Source organism: Saccopteryx bilineata, chromosome 5 (assembly GCF_036850765.1).
Source record: "Saccopteryx bilineata isolate mSacBil1 chromosome 5, mSacBil1_pri_phased_curated, whole genome shotgun sequence".
Taxonomy (NCBI): Eukaryota; Metazoa; Chordata; class Mammalia; order Chiroptera; family Emballonuridae; genus Saccopteryx; species Saccopteryx bilineata.
The window spans coordinates 158,087,398-158,104,537 of record NC_089494.1 but is presented as its reverse complement, the minus strand read 5'-3'; the positions used below and the strand labels follow the sequence as shown (position 1 = coordinate 158,104,537).

General features: G+C 33.3%; 1 protein-coding gene across 3 annotated transcripts in view; it reads right to left on the bottom strand.

The window, feature by feature from the left end:
• Window positions 1-17,140, bottom strand: part of MINDY3 (MINDY lysine 48 deubiquitinase 3) — a 100,440-nt gene that overhangs the window by 69,962 nt on the left and 13,338 nt on the right. The window contains exons 2-7 of one of the 3 annotated variants that reach the window (XM_066280865.1): window positions 13,980-14,059; window positions 9,637-9,697; window positions 6,880-7,056; window positions 3,714-3,765; window positions 2,767-2,881; window positions 465-538 (exon numbers count right to left, since the gene is read on the bottom strand). In XM_066280865.1, coding sequence (XP_066136962.1) covers window positions 465-538; window positions 2,767-2,881; window positions 3,714-3,765; window positions 6,880-7,056; window positions 9,637-9,697; window positions 13,980-14,059 — 559 coding nt within the window. Of the gene's footprint in view, window positions 1-464; window positions 539-2,766; window positions 2,882-3,713; window positions 3,766-6,879; window positions 7,057-9,636; window positions 9,698-13,979; window positions 14,060-17,140 lie in introns of those variants that run through there. The other 2 variants (XM_066280867.1, XM_066280866.1) reach the window with 2 other exon arrangements.

The window sequence follows — 17,140 nt, the reverse complement described above, 5'->3', positions numbered from 1 at the left end:
CTGCGACTGCCTCTCTACTTCTAACTTCAGAAAAATACAAAAAAAAAAAAATTCACTGTTTTATCAGTTTTAACAGAAATAGTTATTAAAAAGTTTGAGAGGAAAGGTAGTTTCACAGAAAACACTAAGAAAAAAATTTTTTTCTCCCAAGCAGGAAAGTATTTATAAATAGGTACAGATATACTTATTTGTAAGTCAAAATGAATAGATTTCATATATTAAAGTCTCTTAAATGGAACATCAAGCAGAAGTTGTTATAATACCCAAAGCCATCTAAAAACAAAACATTTGCTACAATAAGTGCATGGCGTTCATAAACCTAAAGTGGAAATTAACATTTCATATGATATATAAGGCAAGCAATGCATTAACCACAAGACTGTTCAAATTCATAGACTTGATGCCATAAACATTCACAAGCAAAACTCTGTCCATTTAAAGAGATAATAGATTTAGTTAATTACCTGCCATGTCCATACACAGGATCTATCAAAGGTTCAGTTGAATCTTCAATTTCATTTTTTATGTTTTCAATGCCCTAAAGAAACGAAATATCTTGGTTTATTTTAAAAACTAGAAATGGAATTATAGTAGTTTAAAAGTTGACCAGTTCATAATATAAATTAATAAAATACAATTATTTAACCCTTTGAGTAGTGAGTTTTTTTCATGCTTGCTGACACCTGGGAGTTTGTTTTGTTTTGTTTTTTTCAAAAAATGAAATTAGTTCCAGTTCCAGTTTTATTAACTTAAAATCATGTATGTTTGATAACCAAGTTATGGAAATAAGAAGAACATACATTTGTCTTTTTTTAATGTTGCCTTACACATGTACGATCATGCCCTGGATGGTCAGGAGGCACGAGGATGTACATGAACGTTCGTACTACTCAAAGGGTTAAGTAAGTTTTCTCCTAGACAATCAGCCAGATTTGAATTAGAAGTGCATTTGAGATGATAATGGTAAAAAAGTTTCTTCAAGAACATCTTTCTTTTTTTTTTTTAATGGGCTCTGTATAAAGAATACAGATAACAGATCTAATATTGGTGAAATGCATAGAGAGAGAGAATGTTTAAGTTTCAAGAGGAGGAAAAAGAAAATTATTTAATCCAAAAGTTAATATTCACTTAACTTTAGGTTAAATTAAATTCAAAACTAATATACCAGCTAAAGCATCCAATATATTTTCTTAGATCATTTAAAAAGATTATTGGTACTAAATACATACACACATGAGTGCTGATAGAGATATAAATTTAAATACACAAAGGATATAACCAATACAAAAGAAAATGGAAGGTTTGCTTTTGATTGTTGGTTTTCACAAATATTGGTAATGCAAATGTGTACTGACAAAAATATAAATTAAGATGGCTGGGAGCTCCTTATTTTCTTGAAAATATATTTTTATATTTTTAACTCCCAAAATGACATCCAAATTCCAAGGTTTAGAAACTGGATCATTCAAGACGACCTAGTTTTCTTAACTTGATCTACTCTAAAATGACAAAGATAATCTGCCATTCACTGTGCTACTCATCTAACATTAACCATTGGTTCTATCAGATTACAGGCCATTAATAAGGATTAGAGAGATAATTAATCAAGGATCAAAATAACTAATGATTGCATAAGTACATGTAGAAGGACACGAACAAGTATGAGATCTTGCACATGCCTTTTTCATAAACAATACAAAGCAGGCTTTGATAAAGCCAAAATGAATAACAGAAACAAGTGACATAATCATTAGGGAGAAAGGGAACACTGTTTCAGAGACAGGCTCAAAGAGCAACCAGACATGATGGTTTATTGGCTGTAAGGGACAAGAGACAGAGGTGGTATCAAAAGTCTCGAGCATAAAAAACTGGCAGACTAAGGAACAGTTAAGACAAAGTCATAAGAAACCAGTCATCTTAGACATCTCCACCACAGGTATTCACACTTCTGACCGACTACCAAGTATTTTCTGTTCTTTCATTTAAACCTCTTCCTAAAAGTTTTTAAATTTCTAAAATTGAAACATGCGTCTAAATATGCTCTTTTTCTTTTCCATTTCCATGGTCACTGCTCTAGCTTAGGCTCACCTATTTCAATAACCACTTTCCTGGTTTTCCTGACCCTAGACTTTATACTTCACACTCGACTCCCTGCAGCACAGCTCTTATCCGAATTTAAGGAACATATTTTTGACTTCCTGTCAAGATGGCAACATAGGTAAATGCAATACTCAAATCCTTCCACAACCACATCAAAATTATAAGTACAGGATAACCATTTTCAGAACCACCTGAAACCTGCCTGAATGGTAGTCCTACAACTAGGGATTTAAAGACGATGCCATATTGAGGTTCGGAGAGGCGGAAACACAGAATGGGCTGGTGTCACACCCACATGTGGCAATTTAAAATCAGGAGGGATATTTCAGCTTCAGTTAAGAAAGGGACTTGGGGGAAGAGCTTCCAAAAGGGGTTAAGGTGTCAATTGCCAGACACTGCTAAGAGGAAAGAAAATAAAATTCAGAATAAGTGAGTGCACTTCATAATTAGCATATTATTGATAACCTACACGGTCCAAAAGATCAGGGGTGAAAGTGTTTCAAAGTGGTTGAGTAACAAGTGAGTAGTGAGAAAAATTTATTATCAGCATAAAAGATTTTTATTCTGAGATTTAGAAACATTACCAAGAATAAATTTTTTCCTCATAGCAGGAAACATACTAAACTCAACTAATAAAAGCCAGAAGAAGCATCTACTTAAACAAACCTTTGTCAGTAACACAGAATACAGAAAAAGCAATACTCCAAATTTGTTTCCCCACATTGAATACTGGTCCAAGACAGCATCTTTTAATTCGGATAAACTTCTGAATGATATTTTTCTGGGGGGTGAAAAGAATTAAGTATTAGTATTATCATGAGGTTTACTACATCCATAAATGGGGAAAATTCTTAAATTGTCTTATACATCAAAATGTACTTATACAAACAGGAGATTTTTATAAGTGTCTCAAATTTTCAAATACAAATTTAGCAATTAAAGCAAATGCTATTGCTGACAACTGTATATATATATATATATATATATATATATATATATATATCCCTTTAAGGTAGAATGTCTACTTGGTAGGGAATCTCTTCATCTCTTAGGTGAACTGCTGTCTGGCAACGATAAAAGCTTCATTAATATAGTTATTTAAGAAATGAAGTGGACCTCTTTTAAGATGGGGTTAAGAACAAACAAAACGTGACTGTTGTACATTTGTGATTTCTTTTAAAATAAATTAATGTTATATTTCAAATCAAATGCCACCTATAATTCTACTAACATAGCTAATCTTACCTTTTATTTTTTTAATAAAAAGTTTAAATTCTCTAATGAAAACAGGCCTTTTAATGAAAATTATAGTTAGCATATTTTGGCAAACAATAAATAATAATTCAAATATTTATTCTAGTAGAAACCTTTATACTCACTCAGGACAGAGAAACATTAAGCTAAAATTATTTTTTATTGTAATGATGAAAAAACTTTTAGTGTGATAGTTAATTTAAAAATCCAAGTAACTTAAGTACACCTTTACAAATTATTTTAATTTGAAAACAAATTAATTCTTAGCATATAAAGCTAAGTACCTTTCCCCAGTATGAATAGACAAAGTGGCAACGTGTCCTCAAGGTAAGTAAATTAAATGTTCCAGTGTTACTTACTGAATTAATGCATGAAATCGCTCAAAGCCAAGCTCTTCGACAGCCAAGGCAGCTATACATAAAAGACACTTTTCAGCACTACACATGGCAAATAAATGACACAAGATACACACAGCAGGCAGTAAACACTTTCAAGCAATCAAAAATTTCCCTCTCTTACTCTTTTAAAATCCTCAGTTTATTTTCAACTTTACTATAATAAAAATTTATAATTTAACATCTTAGTTACCATGATTATAACTAAAATGGATATAATATTGAGAATGTAGAAGAGACTTTTCAATTCAGTTATGCTAGGGTAGTTGACAAAATAAGTTATTGGCAATAATAGTGCTTCACTCATCATTGTAATGTGTCTTGCACTTTTAAATAATCTTTTAATCTATAGATCCAAGTAAAATCATCATCACTAATCTTCCTATTCATAATATAAAATCTTCAGGTTTAATGCTCTATTATTAAACAAATGTATATAAAAAGGCATAGCACTTTGAAACTACACAGGTTCAATAACAGCTTTGTTTGTTTCTTCATTAATTCAGCATAATGGTTGAGAAGTTTTCAGTAACTTATTAAGATTGTTTTTTAATACAGTACAATAAATTTTGAAAGATCAGAGTAAATCAAAGAAAGTATTTAAATCAAAGGTAATATTTAGCACTTTTCTAAGTGCCAGGCCCTTTTCCAAATGCTCTACTGGTCTTACTTCACTAGCTCCTCATAACCACTTTCTTGGTCCTCATTTCACACAAGAGGAAACTGAGGCAGTGAGAAGAATGCTCTGAAGTGCACACAGAAGTCAACAGTAGAGCTGATATTTCAATCCAAAGAGCTTTGGCTCCCCAAAGATAAGGTCTTTAAGAAGAATCAAAATGCCTACTCAAATTTATCACAATGAACAATTTCATATGTGTGTATCTACATTTATAAAGCAAATCTTAGTACTTTCAAATATTATCATCAGAGAAAGAAATGGATTCCATAAGAATTCAAAATTAAAGTTTCTTGATTTACAATTTAAAAGGTCACATTATGTTAGCCATTCAAAGTCTACACTTAATTTTCAAATATTTCAGTTACTTTTTAAAATCTTGAAAAGCCCAAAGGCTTAAATAATATTTTTATTTGTTTGGGAAACAAGCTAAAATTGAACCTCAGTATTCATTACTGCAAACAAATGTGCGTTACTGGAAGCCAAAACTATACACACCACACAAGCCAATGAATTTAATGTTTGTACAGAATGTATACTGACAATGAAAAAATACTTCATATTTAAAATTTCAGGATAACATAAAAATTATATCTAACCTTTCCCAAATTGTACTGATTTTTCTGTGCCTGATTATATAAGTAATTTAATTGGGCATACACTACAAAAGCTGACATAAATATAGTCATTTAGAGAAAGAAGGCAAGCAAAATAAAAAGCTTAGCAGGCAGAATGGTAGAAAAATATAAAACACAAGAAAAGGAACATAGCTGAGAATAGAGGAAAGAATAAAATAGTTATATGGAATAAAAATTTTAATGTAAGTTCATTTAATTTGTCAACATCTATGGTAAATTCTCATATTTTCAGTTAAAAAATTTCAAATTTATATGATTACAGAAAACAAATTTAAAATCTGGTTTTATTCATGTCCACTTTTGAAATGAGGCATAGTAAATTGGAAAATTTCTAAAATACATTTTTCAAAGAGGAATTTAATATAGAATGCCCACATAATTTAGTTATCAAAGTACCAAAGTTAACGTATTATGAGGTCAATTAACCTATCACTATGAAATACACAGCATGGTCCATAGTAAGCATGCAGACAGTCTAAGATACTAATAAAAAATGTTACAAAAAAATCTTATTATTTTCTTACATTTTATTAGACACTGGCTTTGAGCATCTAATCTTTAAAATAACTTTTAATTACTTTAATTATTCCTGTCAAAATTTTGATAACCTTAATAAACTATTAAACATGCTTACATGCAATCAACCTTGGTGACATTTTTTATTATCATCCTTGTGAATATTTTCCACTCATTTCCTTCAACTATATTGTCAACTCTAAAAATGTTAGATTTTTTTGGAAAGGTTATGTTGAAAGCCCTGAATAAAACATATCACTGAACTGTTTAAATTTAAAAATTTTTTCTTTGTGAATGTCCTACTATTAGAATTTGCCATTGTAACCACAAAAGTAGTAGGAAAAATGCTGACATCACAGATATATTTTAGTTCAAGGAGCAAGAGTGCATCATAGTCCTATAGAAAAAGCAAGATGTATATCACAATCAAAATTTACTTTCTATAAATCAGTTGTTTAATTTCATTGAAAGCAATTTTCAAAGATGTTAATGGAATGCATGACAGGCAGAGTAAGTCACTTATTCAATATAAGAACTTAGAACTACCAATTATCAAAAGCCACCTACAAGCAAGATAGTTCCCGAAAAGAAAAACAGAACAGCAACTTTTGTTATCTAGCTTCCGAAGGACCAGAAGTTCCCGTTTTACTAGTTCATTCAGGCACTTTTTAGGACAATTACATAATTTTCAAAGACTAAAGGCGACAGAATATATAATTTTTATAATGAGAATAGTTGTAATTTATTTTAAAAAGAAATATTCAAAGTATGAAAAACATAAATGAAGGCAAAATTAAAACTCAAAATTACTTTAAAATAATTCATAATAATGTATAAAAATTTAGAAGAAAACAACAGGTAATAATAAAAAAAATTCCCAACTTTGTTCTAGGAAGCAATTAAAAATATGTTCACAAATTTTGTAATGTCAAAAAAAATCTTTTTCCCCAATATCAAAGTAAACATTAATGCATTTAAAATTAAAGTATATAGAAATATGCTCTTTAAATGAAATACCAAAGCTCACAAGAGAATATCATCAAGCAGATTAACTAGAATTTTAAAAAAAGTTTAAGAAATACAGTTCCTTCCTTTCCAAAAATGAAAGCAAAATAAACAAATGCAGTGTCTTCTAGTAATTAAAATAATACAAAGGAAATGAAAAATACTAAGGCTCATGAATTAAGCTTAGGCTAAAATAAGACATGCTATGAAAATTTTAATTCTTTTTTTTTAATTTTCAATAGTTTTATTAAAACAAAGGTATAAGAAATTACTTTAGGAAAAAAATGTATCTTACAAGAAGAATGTTCCACTGGATGACTAGATTCTGCAGGACTCCCAGAAATACTAGCAGTTTCCTCAGTTGTCTTTCCTCTTAACCATGAAACCAAGCAGTATGATCCAGAGTTGTCACAACAGGCACTTTCTAAAATATCACATAAGGTGTGACAAAGGAGTTCCTTCCGCTCTTCCTCTAAAAATAATCGAAGTATACATTATAATGGTTTTCTTTGAAAAGATAATCTGGGCATGAATTACAGTGTTAAGAATGTCTCCTCTGATCAACTGGGGGGCTCAGTGGATAGAGTGTTGACCTGGAACGCTGAGGTCCCAGGTACGAAACCCCAAGGTCACCTGCTTGAGTACAGGCTCACCAGCCTGAGTGTGGTCGCTGTCTTCAGCCCAAAAGGTTGCTGGCTTGAAGCCCAAGGTCACTGGCTTGAAAAAGGTGTCACTGGCTCAGCTGGAGCCTCCTCCCCCTGGGGTCAAGGTACTATGAGAAGCAATCAATGAACAACTAAAGTGCTGCAACTACGAGTTGATGCTTCTCATTTCCCTCCCTGTCTCTCTCACTAAAAAAAGAGAAAGAATGTCTTAATTTAATGATGAAAATCATGTATTGTAAGTGGGGGAAAATCTATCAACAACTGATCTTAAATTATATTTTAGAAAAATAAGGTGCTTGACGGTTATAGTGTCACCATTACTAAATTTTCCATTAATGATAAGAATAATCTTAAAATGTAGAATTAAACAGGAGAAAAAATATGCCAATATTGATCCCCACCCACTCCCCCTTTTTTTAAGATTAATCTTGAGAGAGAGAAAGGGAGGGAGAAAGAGAGGGCAAAAAGCATCAACTCGTAGTTGCTTGACTCTAGTGGTTCACTGATTGTTTCTCATAAGTGCCCTGACCCCTGGGCTTTGAACTGGTGACCTCAGCATTCCAGGTCTACACTCTATTCACTACACCATCACATGCCTGATCCTTTCTTTCTCCACTGCAAATGAAGCAAATAAATCATGTTATTTCCTTTATTATAGAACCAGGAACAAGGTAAGGGCCTTTTGAGACCTTTATTTTTTCCCCATTTTTAAATTAGTTTAATGTCTTTGATCTCCTTGTCTCACAGTGTAAGGATAATGAGGAAACATACCCTCAGCACATACAATACCACAATCCATTACATTAGCAATGCCATTGTAGTTATGCTGCATAATACAGGAGCTATTGATACTATTGAAGTGATTTGAGCTATAGATTTTTATAGGAAAGAGCACAAATGCTCGATTTCTTCCTGAACCTTGGCCAACTTTTCCTTTTCAAGAAGTAGTACTCTCTGAAGGTAGTATAACTCTTTGAAACTTTCAAACAAAAGGGATAAGATATATACACATCTCATGTAAAATTTTATGCTATGGGAATTTCCTATCTCTCTTAATAGATTTAAAGTACTTTAAAGGCAGGAACTGTCTTATAACCTCCACAGCATTTATTGCCATGAATGACAGGATAAACTTTTTTATCAATATGAATATATTTCTATGCGAGAAATCTTATTAATAAAACATTCAGCTCTTAGTCTCTTCTCTACTAAAATTTACTTTGCATTTCAACTATTGAATACAATATACATAACAATGACACTTTAACTCTTAAATTCAAAATCACTAGCAGATTCTATGTGCGTGGTTTGGAATGGAAGCTGTTTTGGTCTTGTATACGAACTGAGACTATAATACATCCTACATACTTTTAGAAGTTATTGTGCATTCCACATGAAATTGTGTAAATGAAGATCTTTGTAAACCATCAAGCAGAATGCAATTTTTTTTTATTATCTGGTAGTACCATACAGGTCCCTGACCTAGTCATATTGTAGAAGCTTTGTCAGCTTCATTTGCAATTCAGAATTATTTGCAATATTTTCTTTGAACTGTATAAGACATTATGCTAAAAAAATGCAGAAATATAAAAGTAACTCTCAGTTCTTGCTCAAAGCAAAATAAGACAAAACAAGCATACACAAATGATTATTCCTTATGGCATGATATAATTTTAGTTTAGGGAAATGTACTATTTTTAGAAAGAGGCCAAAGTTTCTCCTTAGTTATAGTATTCTGTTTCATATGTCTTAGGAAAACCAAATTTGGAAATACATGTATTTAAAAATTTGGAATCACTGTCCATGAATTTTCTAAAATATTAAAAACAAAACCTCAGGAAAAAATATCTCATTAATAGTACTTTTTAAAATAGATTAATTTTGGCCCTGGCCGGTTGGCTCAGCGGTAGAGTGTCGGCCTGGCGTGCGGGGGACCCGGGTTCGATTCCCGGCCAGGGCACATAGGAGAAGCGCCCATTTGCTTCTCCACCCCGCCCCCCTCCTTCCTCTCTGTCTCTCTCTTCCCCTCCCGCAGCCGAGGCTCCATTGGAACAAAGATGGCCCGGGCGCTGGGGATGGCTCCTTGGCCTCTGCCCCAGGCGCTAGAGTGGCTCTGGTTGCGGCAGAGCAACGCCCCCGGAGGGGCAGAGCATCGCCCCCTGGTGGGCAGAGCATCGCCCCTGGTGGGCGTGCCGGGTGGATCCCGGTCGGGCGCATGCGGGAGTCTGTCTGACTGTCTCTCCCCGTTTCCAGCTTCAGAAAAATACAAACAAACAAACAAATAAATAAATAAAATAGATTAATTTTAACTAAACTACTGCCAATGAATGCTGCATAGATCATCTGTAAAATAAATGGAGTAAAAGTTTATAAAAGAACTATCATACCTGAGCAATCCCTCCAAGAAGACTTGTCAGAAGAAAACAGGAGCTTCTTCAAAAGAAATGCCTTTATACAATTAAAGCAATAGTTATTAGCATGCATTACAAACATACCTTTCATCATTCTATTATAAAATGGAAAAATACTAATATGTACCTCCTTTCTAATCTTCTGAATAGAGTTATAAAAATCTCAAATGGTTCCCCTTCATGTTCAGCAGTAACTGGGCATAATTATTTATTCAGAATGTACTATTATAAATAAATTTTACAACCATAAAATTCTTTTTTTCATAATATACATTTTCTGTTAAATAGAAAAATTGCCTCAAAATAAAACATATAACTAGAAAATTAAAGAAATATACAGTGAAGGCCATATTGAACAAAAACAAGTCTACATTTCTCTTTGATTTCTTGGGGGAAAAGGAATCTAAATACAAAAGTGGTTCTGCTCTATTAGTTTTGATTGTAATACAAGAATATGACTACAAGACTCATCACTTTATTATAAAAAGCTTCTAACTTCTTCGTTTAACTAAAACAGCTGTCAGACTGGAAAGAAAAACAAACTGATTTCTAATCTTTCCTTAAGTGAGTCAACTATGTTCCATTGGTGATTTACTGAAGAGCAGTTCAGAGTAGTATAGTCTTTCCTTCTCATACTACAGTTCTAAGGCTATTTGCATCCTAGTCTTATCTAAAATGCAGTTTATTATGCTCCATCTATTGCATCTGAATCTCTAGGGAGCAGATTCAAGAAAAAGAGGTTACTATGGTGAGTCACTCATATGTGTTTGAAAGCAGTTATATATTGATAAGAGGACTGCTTTTAGTCAGAGAGACCAAGGTTTAAGTCCTAGTTCTACTACTTTACTAACTAAAAATAATAATAGCTCAAACTTTAAGATTGCAGTGAGGATTATAGGAGATAATCTATGTAATGCACTTAATTAGCACAGTACCTGGCACCTAATAAGCAATTATTTCATAGAATTTTAACAAAAAGCTAAATATTACATAATATCCTCATAGAAATAAAATCTACAAGTAGTACAATCAAGTGCTTCTGATTTTTACTTAAAATGACAATAACCATAAAATTGAGTCATATAACTAAACTATAAAATTTTGAAAAAGTGAAGTGGGATAGCCATTATTTCACCACTATTACAACTACTTAGCATTTTGATATACATTTTTCTGTTCTTTCATACCTGTTTTAAATTTTACTATAAGTGAGAAACATAATGGGTATGTGATTATATTCCATTCCATTTTAAGTTTTTCCACAGAATTCGAAAGTATAATTCTTAATCACTAAGTTTCTATCAAGCTATTAAAATTTACTTAAACATTATTTCATGTTTAAACATATTACTGTCCATTAGATTGTTTGCAATTATTTTGCTACTATAAATATAAAAGCTACTTCTTGAATATGTTTCCTATATTGATTATTTCTTTAGGAAAGATTCAAATAAGTAAAATTACTGCATCACAAAATCTGCATTTTCATGGTTCCAATTATAATGTAAAATTTCTTCCCCAAATCAAAGGACAACTATGTACTACATAGTGATATATGAATAATTCAACCTTCTATGCACCATGGCAATTAATTTCTATTTAAAGACTAGAAAGAGTAAGCAGCAGAATCTAATTACAGTTTTATTTGTACTTTCTTGGATTTCTATTGAGGATGAACATCTTGATTCTCTAGCTGTCCAGCACCATTCCACCTGTTATGAGAGCATACACATGCTCATTTCACCTCTGGGTTCTTAGTGTTTCATAACCAATTTGTTCAAGTTCTTTGTATAAAAAAGACAATATCCATTTATTAATGTTTGCTGTAAAAACCTTCCTGAGCTTGAAACTCATCCTTTCTCTTAAACAGCTGACAATACACTATTTTAAGTTTTTCTGTAGTTGAATATTATATCAAGAATATACCTGGGTATATGGTATGAGAGGATCTAAATTCATTTCTCCCTGCTGTCAACCAGTTATACCAGTGACATTTAGTAAACTTCATTTTATTCCACCACTGATTTGTAATTCCTTCTTTACCATGATATGTGATAAACTCTTGGTGAACTGTTATGTATAATGTGATCTACTACTAAATTATCTATTTGGTTCCATAGTATGACTATTCTGGCAATAGTGTCATGTTTTTAATTTATAATTTAAAAAGTTTTAATACCTGGACTTTTTCATTTTCCTTCATTACCCTTAATGATTTAGTTTTGACTTTTACTTGAAATTACAATATAAATAAAATTCCTCTATGATTGAAGATATTTATATGTCTATGAAACTAAATTATTACCTCAAAGATACATAAGAATTTTGGACATTATACCTTGTTAGACAGCAACCCCACTTGCAAAAATAACTACCATTTTGGAAATGTACCTCATTTTATAAAACACAAAACTCCTAAGGTATACCTTGCATTTAACTACATTCACAGACTTGCAATAAATAAAGACCCAAGGGTACTATTAATGGCCCAAGAAGGGCAGTGTTAATATAATCTAATTTGCAAACAAGAAGGACAAGGAATCTTTAAATTTAGATAATATTCCTACTAGCAACCAAATTCTGTCTCAGTTATTCAACATGATATCTCTAATAACTAATTTACAGTTAAATTTTATTCTTTATATTCAGTAATTTCCAAGCAAAGTTCAAACATTCAAATTTTTCTTAATTTTTAAATAAGTCTACTAATTCTCTTTCTCTCTCTCTCTCCATATATATATATGATATATATGATATATATATATCAACTCTTTAAAGAAATAAAAAAGTGACCTATAAAGGATATATTATAAAATCAGTCATGAAGGGAGATTTTTTTCCTACTTCAGAGAATACATTTTTAATGTAATAATGTAAGTGCATAAAGTATAAGTTTTCAGAGAAATGTACTTTGTAGCTAACAGTTCAGAAATGCATTCTTTATGGACAATGAATAATAAATACCACATTAAACATCTATTTTTAAAACCTGCTGATTAAAACATAAACAATAAATTCAAGCTTCTTTTATAATAGGTCTGAAGTTACATTGCTATTCAGACATAAGTGTTAAGAGTAAACTGAATCTCAATTTTTGGTTTTAACAATGTAACTGTTATAACAAGTCAGCCTTGAAATTCAAACAACGTGACACAACAAAATTAAAAATAAAATATATATATTTAGATTAACCCTATCTTTTATGGGGTTAAGAAAATAAAGATAAAATTTTTTTTTAGCCTGACCAGGTGGTGGCACAGTAGACAGAGCGTCGAACTGGAACACGGAGGATCCAGGTTCGAAACCCTAGGGTCGCCAGCTTGAACGCAGGTTCATCTGGTTTGAGCAAGGCTCACCAGCTTAAGTCCAAGGTCAATGGCTTGAGCAAGGGGTCACTCGGTCTTCTGTAGCCTCACCACCCCCGGTCAAGGCACATATGAGAAAACAATCAATGAACAACTAAGGTGCTGCAATGAAGAATTTATGCTTCTCATCTCTCTCCCTTCCTGTCTGTCTATCCTTATCTGTCCCTCTCTCTGACTCTCTCTGTCTCTGTCACCAAATAAATAAATAAAATCTTTTATTTTGGGAATTCTGTTCGAAATCAGTTACTACTAATTTTATTTTAAAAGCCAAAATACAGTCTAAAATACTATAATCTAACTATTTAAAAATTTATAGTTTTATGCCATGAAAATATTAACATGTTCAACTTTTTAGGGAAATCATTCTTATATAGAGATCAAGAGAAAACAGTACCATTGCTACAATGTACTTATCTATGGTATAAAATGTTATCACTCAACAGGATCATTGTATTAGAAAGATGATCGTTAAATCCTTAGTTTCTGAAAATCAGGGTACACTTATGTTTTATTGAATATATATAGACAAAAGGCTACAGCTATGTAACCTACTTATGCTTTGAATTCATTTTTGTTTTACTTTAATGAATTTATTGCAGTGACATTGGTTAAAAAAAATTATATAGGTTTCAGGTGTACAATTCTATAACACGTCATCTGTGTATTGCATTGTGTGTTCACCACCCAAGTCAAGTCTCCATCCATCACCACTTGTTCCCCCATATCTGTCCTCCCTCTTTTACCCCGTTTCCTGCTGGTAATCATTGTACCATTGTCTGTGTCTTTGCTGAATTCACTTTTGTTTTGTATATCTATAGCAGTTTACATGAACAAAAATTAAGAGCTAATTAATCATGCCTCATGATTACAAAGTATAAATACTAGAAAACAAAGAGTCAAGTATGAAACGTTTGAACATGTCCCTCTAAGGATTGGTAAAGTAGTCTATGTTACCTGAACAGGTGCAATAACAGCACAGGGGCCACCTTCAAACTGTTCTAATGCAGATCCCTCTGATTCACTAAACACAAACCCTAAAAATGAAAGCAAGTAGCAAAGATTAAAAATGTAATTTAAATAGCAGCTAAAAGAATATTTAATGTATTTTGCTTACAGATGGATCACTTATCACAATGGCAAAATATCTTCAACTAAGTCTGGAGCAGTGTTAACTTTTGGGGAGATCCAGGAACCTTTTGAAAAAAGATATAGAACCTATGCTCCCCCACAAAATGCACATAAACATACGCATACACATACAGGCACATACGCACACTCAATATTTTGTATCCAAGGACCCCTCTAAGTGGACTAGGGGGATAAAGTGTGAAAAAGAACACCAAATCTAACTTTTATATAACTTAATTTATTGAAAACTAGATAGTCTAGCTACTGAATTCAAACAAAATATTTAGGACCCTGTCATACACTCCATGTAGTTTTTGTTCCAATCTTTGAGTCATAGTCTATGAGCTAAAAATTAAATGGCATCATATATAACAGTGAAGTACTCAAATTGGCTGTATCTTAATTAATTAATTAATTAATTAATTTTATTATTTTTTTTTTTTATTTTTCTGAAGCTGGAAACGGGGAGGCAGTCAGACAGACTCCCGCATGCACCCGACCGGGATCCACCCAGCACACCCACCAGGGGGTGATGCTCTGCCCATCCGGGGCATCGCTCTGTCACGACCAGAGCCACCCTAGCGCCTGGGGCAGAGGCCAAGGAGCCATCCCCAGCCCCCGGGCCATCTTTTGCTCCAATGGAGCCTCAGCTGTGGGAGAGGAAGAGAGAGACAGAGAGGAAGGAGAGGGAGAGGGGTGGAGAAGCAGATGGGCGCCTCTCCTGTGTGCCCTGGCCGGGAATCGAACCCAGGACCCCCGCATGCCAGGCCAACGCTCCACCACTGAGCCAACCAGCCAAGGCCATGGCTCTATCTTAATTTAAATATTACCCGACCAGTGCTGACAGAGCAGCTAGCAGAAGTGGTGGCAATGCCTGCACCCTGCAGCACAGGGACAGAAGAACTGAATTACTCTGTGTATAACCTTTAGGAAATCACTTCACTGCTTAAGCCTCAGTGTACTTATCTTTAAAATGATCACTTCCAACTCCAGCAGGCTAGGAATATACAAAGTTTCATTAGAGATTATACTTCAGTCATTCATCCAACAAATATTTAATGAGCATCAGAAAAGTATACAAAGCATCGGATATATGCATGAATGACTGAATCCCTAGTCTAGAGGAGCCAATAGTCCAGGTGAAGACAGACATATGAACAAATAACCACTAAAATAAAGAAATGAATGTTACAACAGAAGATGATCAGTGTTCTGGATACAGAAAGGAATGACTTACTGTGCTGGAGTCAAGTTTTAACAGGTGACTTTGAGGCTGATCTAGAATAGGAATTTGCCAGAGAGGCAAGGGTCAGAGGATAACTATCAGGTAAAGAAAACACCTCTATTGAAGGAAAAAGGGTTAGTAAGAGCAAGGGAAGTGTATGAACCAGAGGGAAATTTAATGTAGCTGAAGGGCATTATGAGAGTAAGATAAGAGAGATGGTGAATGGGAGAAAGGGACACTGACAAGAGGTTAATAGTGGGAAGGGCTATACCATAACAAAAACTAATTAAAGTGCTAATATGATCATACTCTGTTTTTCTTTTGTAAATGACTGGAATGGGGCCTGACCAGGTGGTGGCGTTGGACTGGGATGTGGAGGACCCAGGTGCGAGACCCTGAGGTCTCCAGCTTGAGCACAGGCTCATCTGATTTGAGCAAAGCTCACCAGCTTGGAGCCAAGGTCACTGGCTTGAGCAAGGGGTTACTCAGTCTGCTGAAGGCCCGCAGTCAAGGCACATATGAGAAAGCAATCAATGAACAACTAAGGTGTCACACCGAAAAACTAGTGATTGATGCTTCTCACCTCTCTCGGTTCCTGTCTGTCTGTCCCTATCTATCCCTCTCTCTGACTTTCTCTCTCTCTCTCTGTCTCTGTAAAAAACAAACAAACAAACAAAAATATGGTAATGGGGATGAGGCTGTTTCAACAGCCCTATAGAGATAGTGCTAATTTAATAAAAGCAATATTAGTGTGGAGAAGAAACTATCTAAACAATATTTCTGTGATAATCATTAAGATTTGATTATTATATGCAAGTGGGACAAAGGCTTGGTACAAAGAATTTAGAGCTGACGGAAGTATCTGGCTTGAGATACTAGATGATAGCAAGCAAGGTAAGAAATAGTGTATCTGTAGAGCAGAAAATTTCAACCAATGTGCTGCAAGAATTTTTAAAATATGCAATACCTGACTTATTTAGTCAGGGTCACTGACCTCCTTTCCCTTAGATTGTCAAATTAAAAAATGACAACAGCCAACACAGCAATAACTGTCCAATGTGAATGTCCCATGTTGAACCATAAATACATAGGTCATATAATAGAGCTGCATCTTAATTGTCACACTGAATAATAAGGCTGCATCTGATTACTTAATTCTTGATAGCAGAAATTCTTATATACAAGTATAGGCACTACACTGGAGCAAAAAGGGTAGGTAATTAATATTATTATTTTTCTAAATCAATCAAAATTATACCAATTTTTGTCAGATTGGCAAAAAATTATAATACTTTCTGGTATATTGCAGAATATTGGTAACTAGTTTATGTGTGCCACAAGATTAAAAAGGTTGAAAATCACTGGTGTGGAAGACTCCATGCGAAACCATCTCCTCTCTCTTTACCTTTCAATCTTTTACTTTAAAACAGTATTTAAACATGTTTCTGATATATATAAAATCAAAAATACCTTAAGATTCCACTGAAAGCTCCTTGGTATTTTCCCAAAGGTGTCAAAAACTTACGTTTACAACAAAAACCTGCAAATGGATGTTTAGAGCACCTCTATTCATAATTTCCAAAACTTGGAAGCAGCCAGATGTCTTTCAGTAGGTAAATGGATAAACAGTGGTACATCAGATAATACAATATTATTCAGTGCTAAGGCAAATGAGCTTGCAAGCCAGGAGAAAACATGGAAGAACCTTAAATGTTTATTATTAAGTAAAAGAAATCAAAGCAAAAAGGCTACATACACTGTA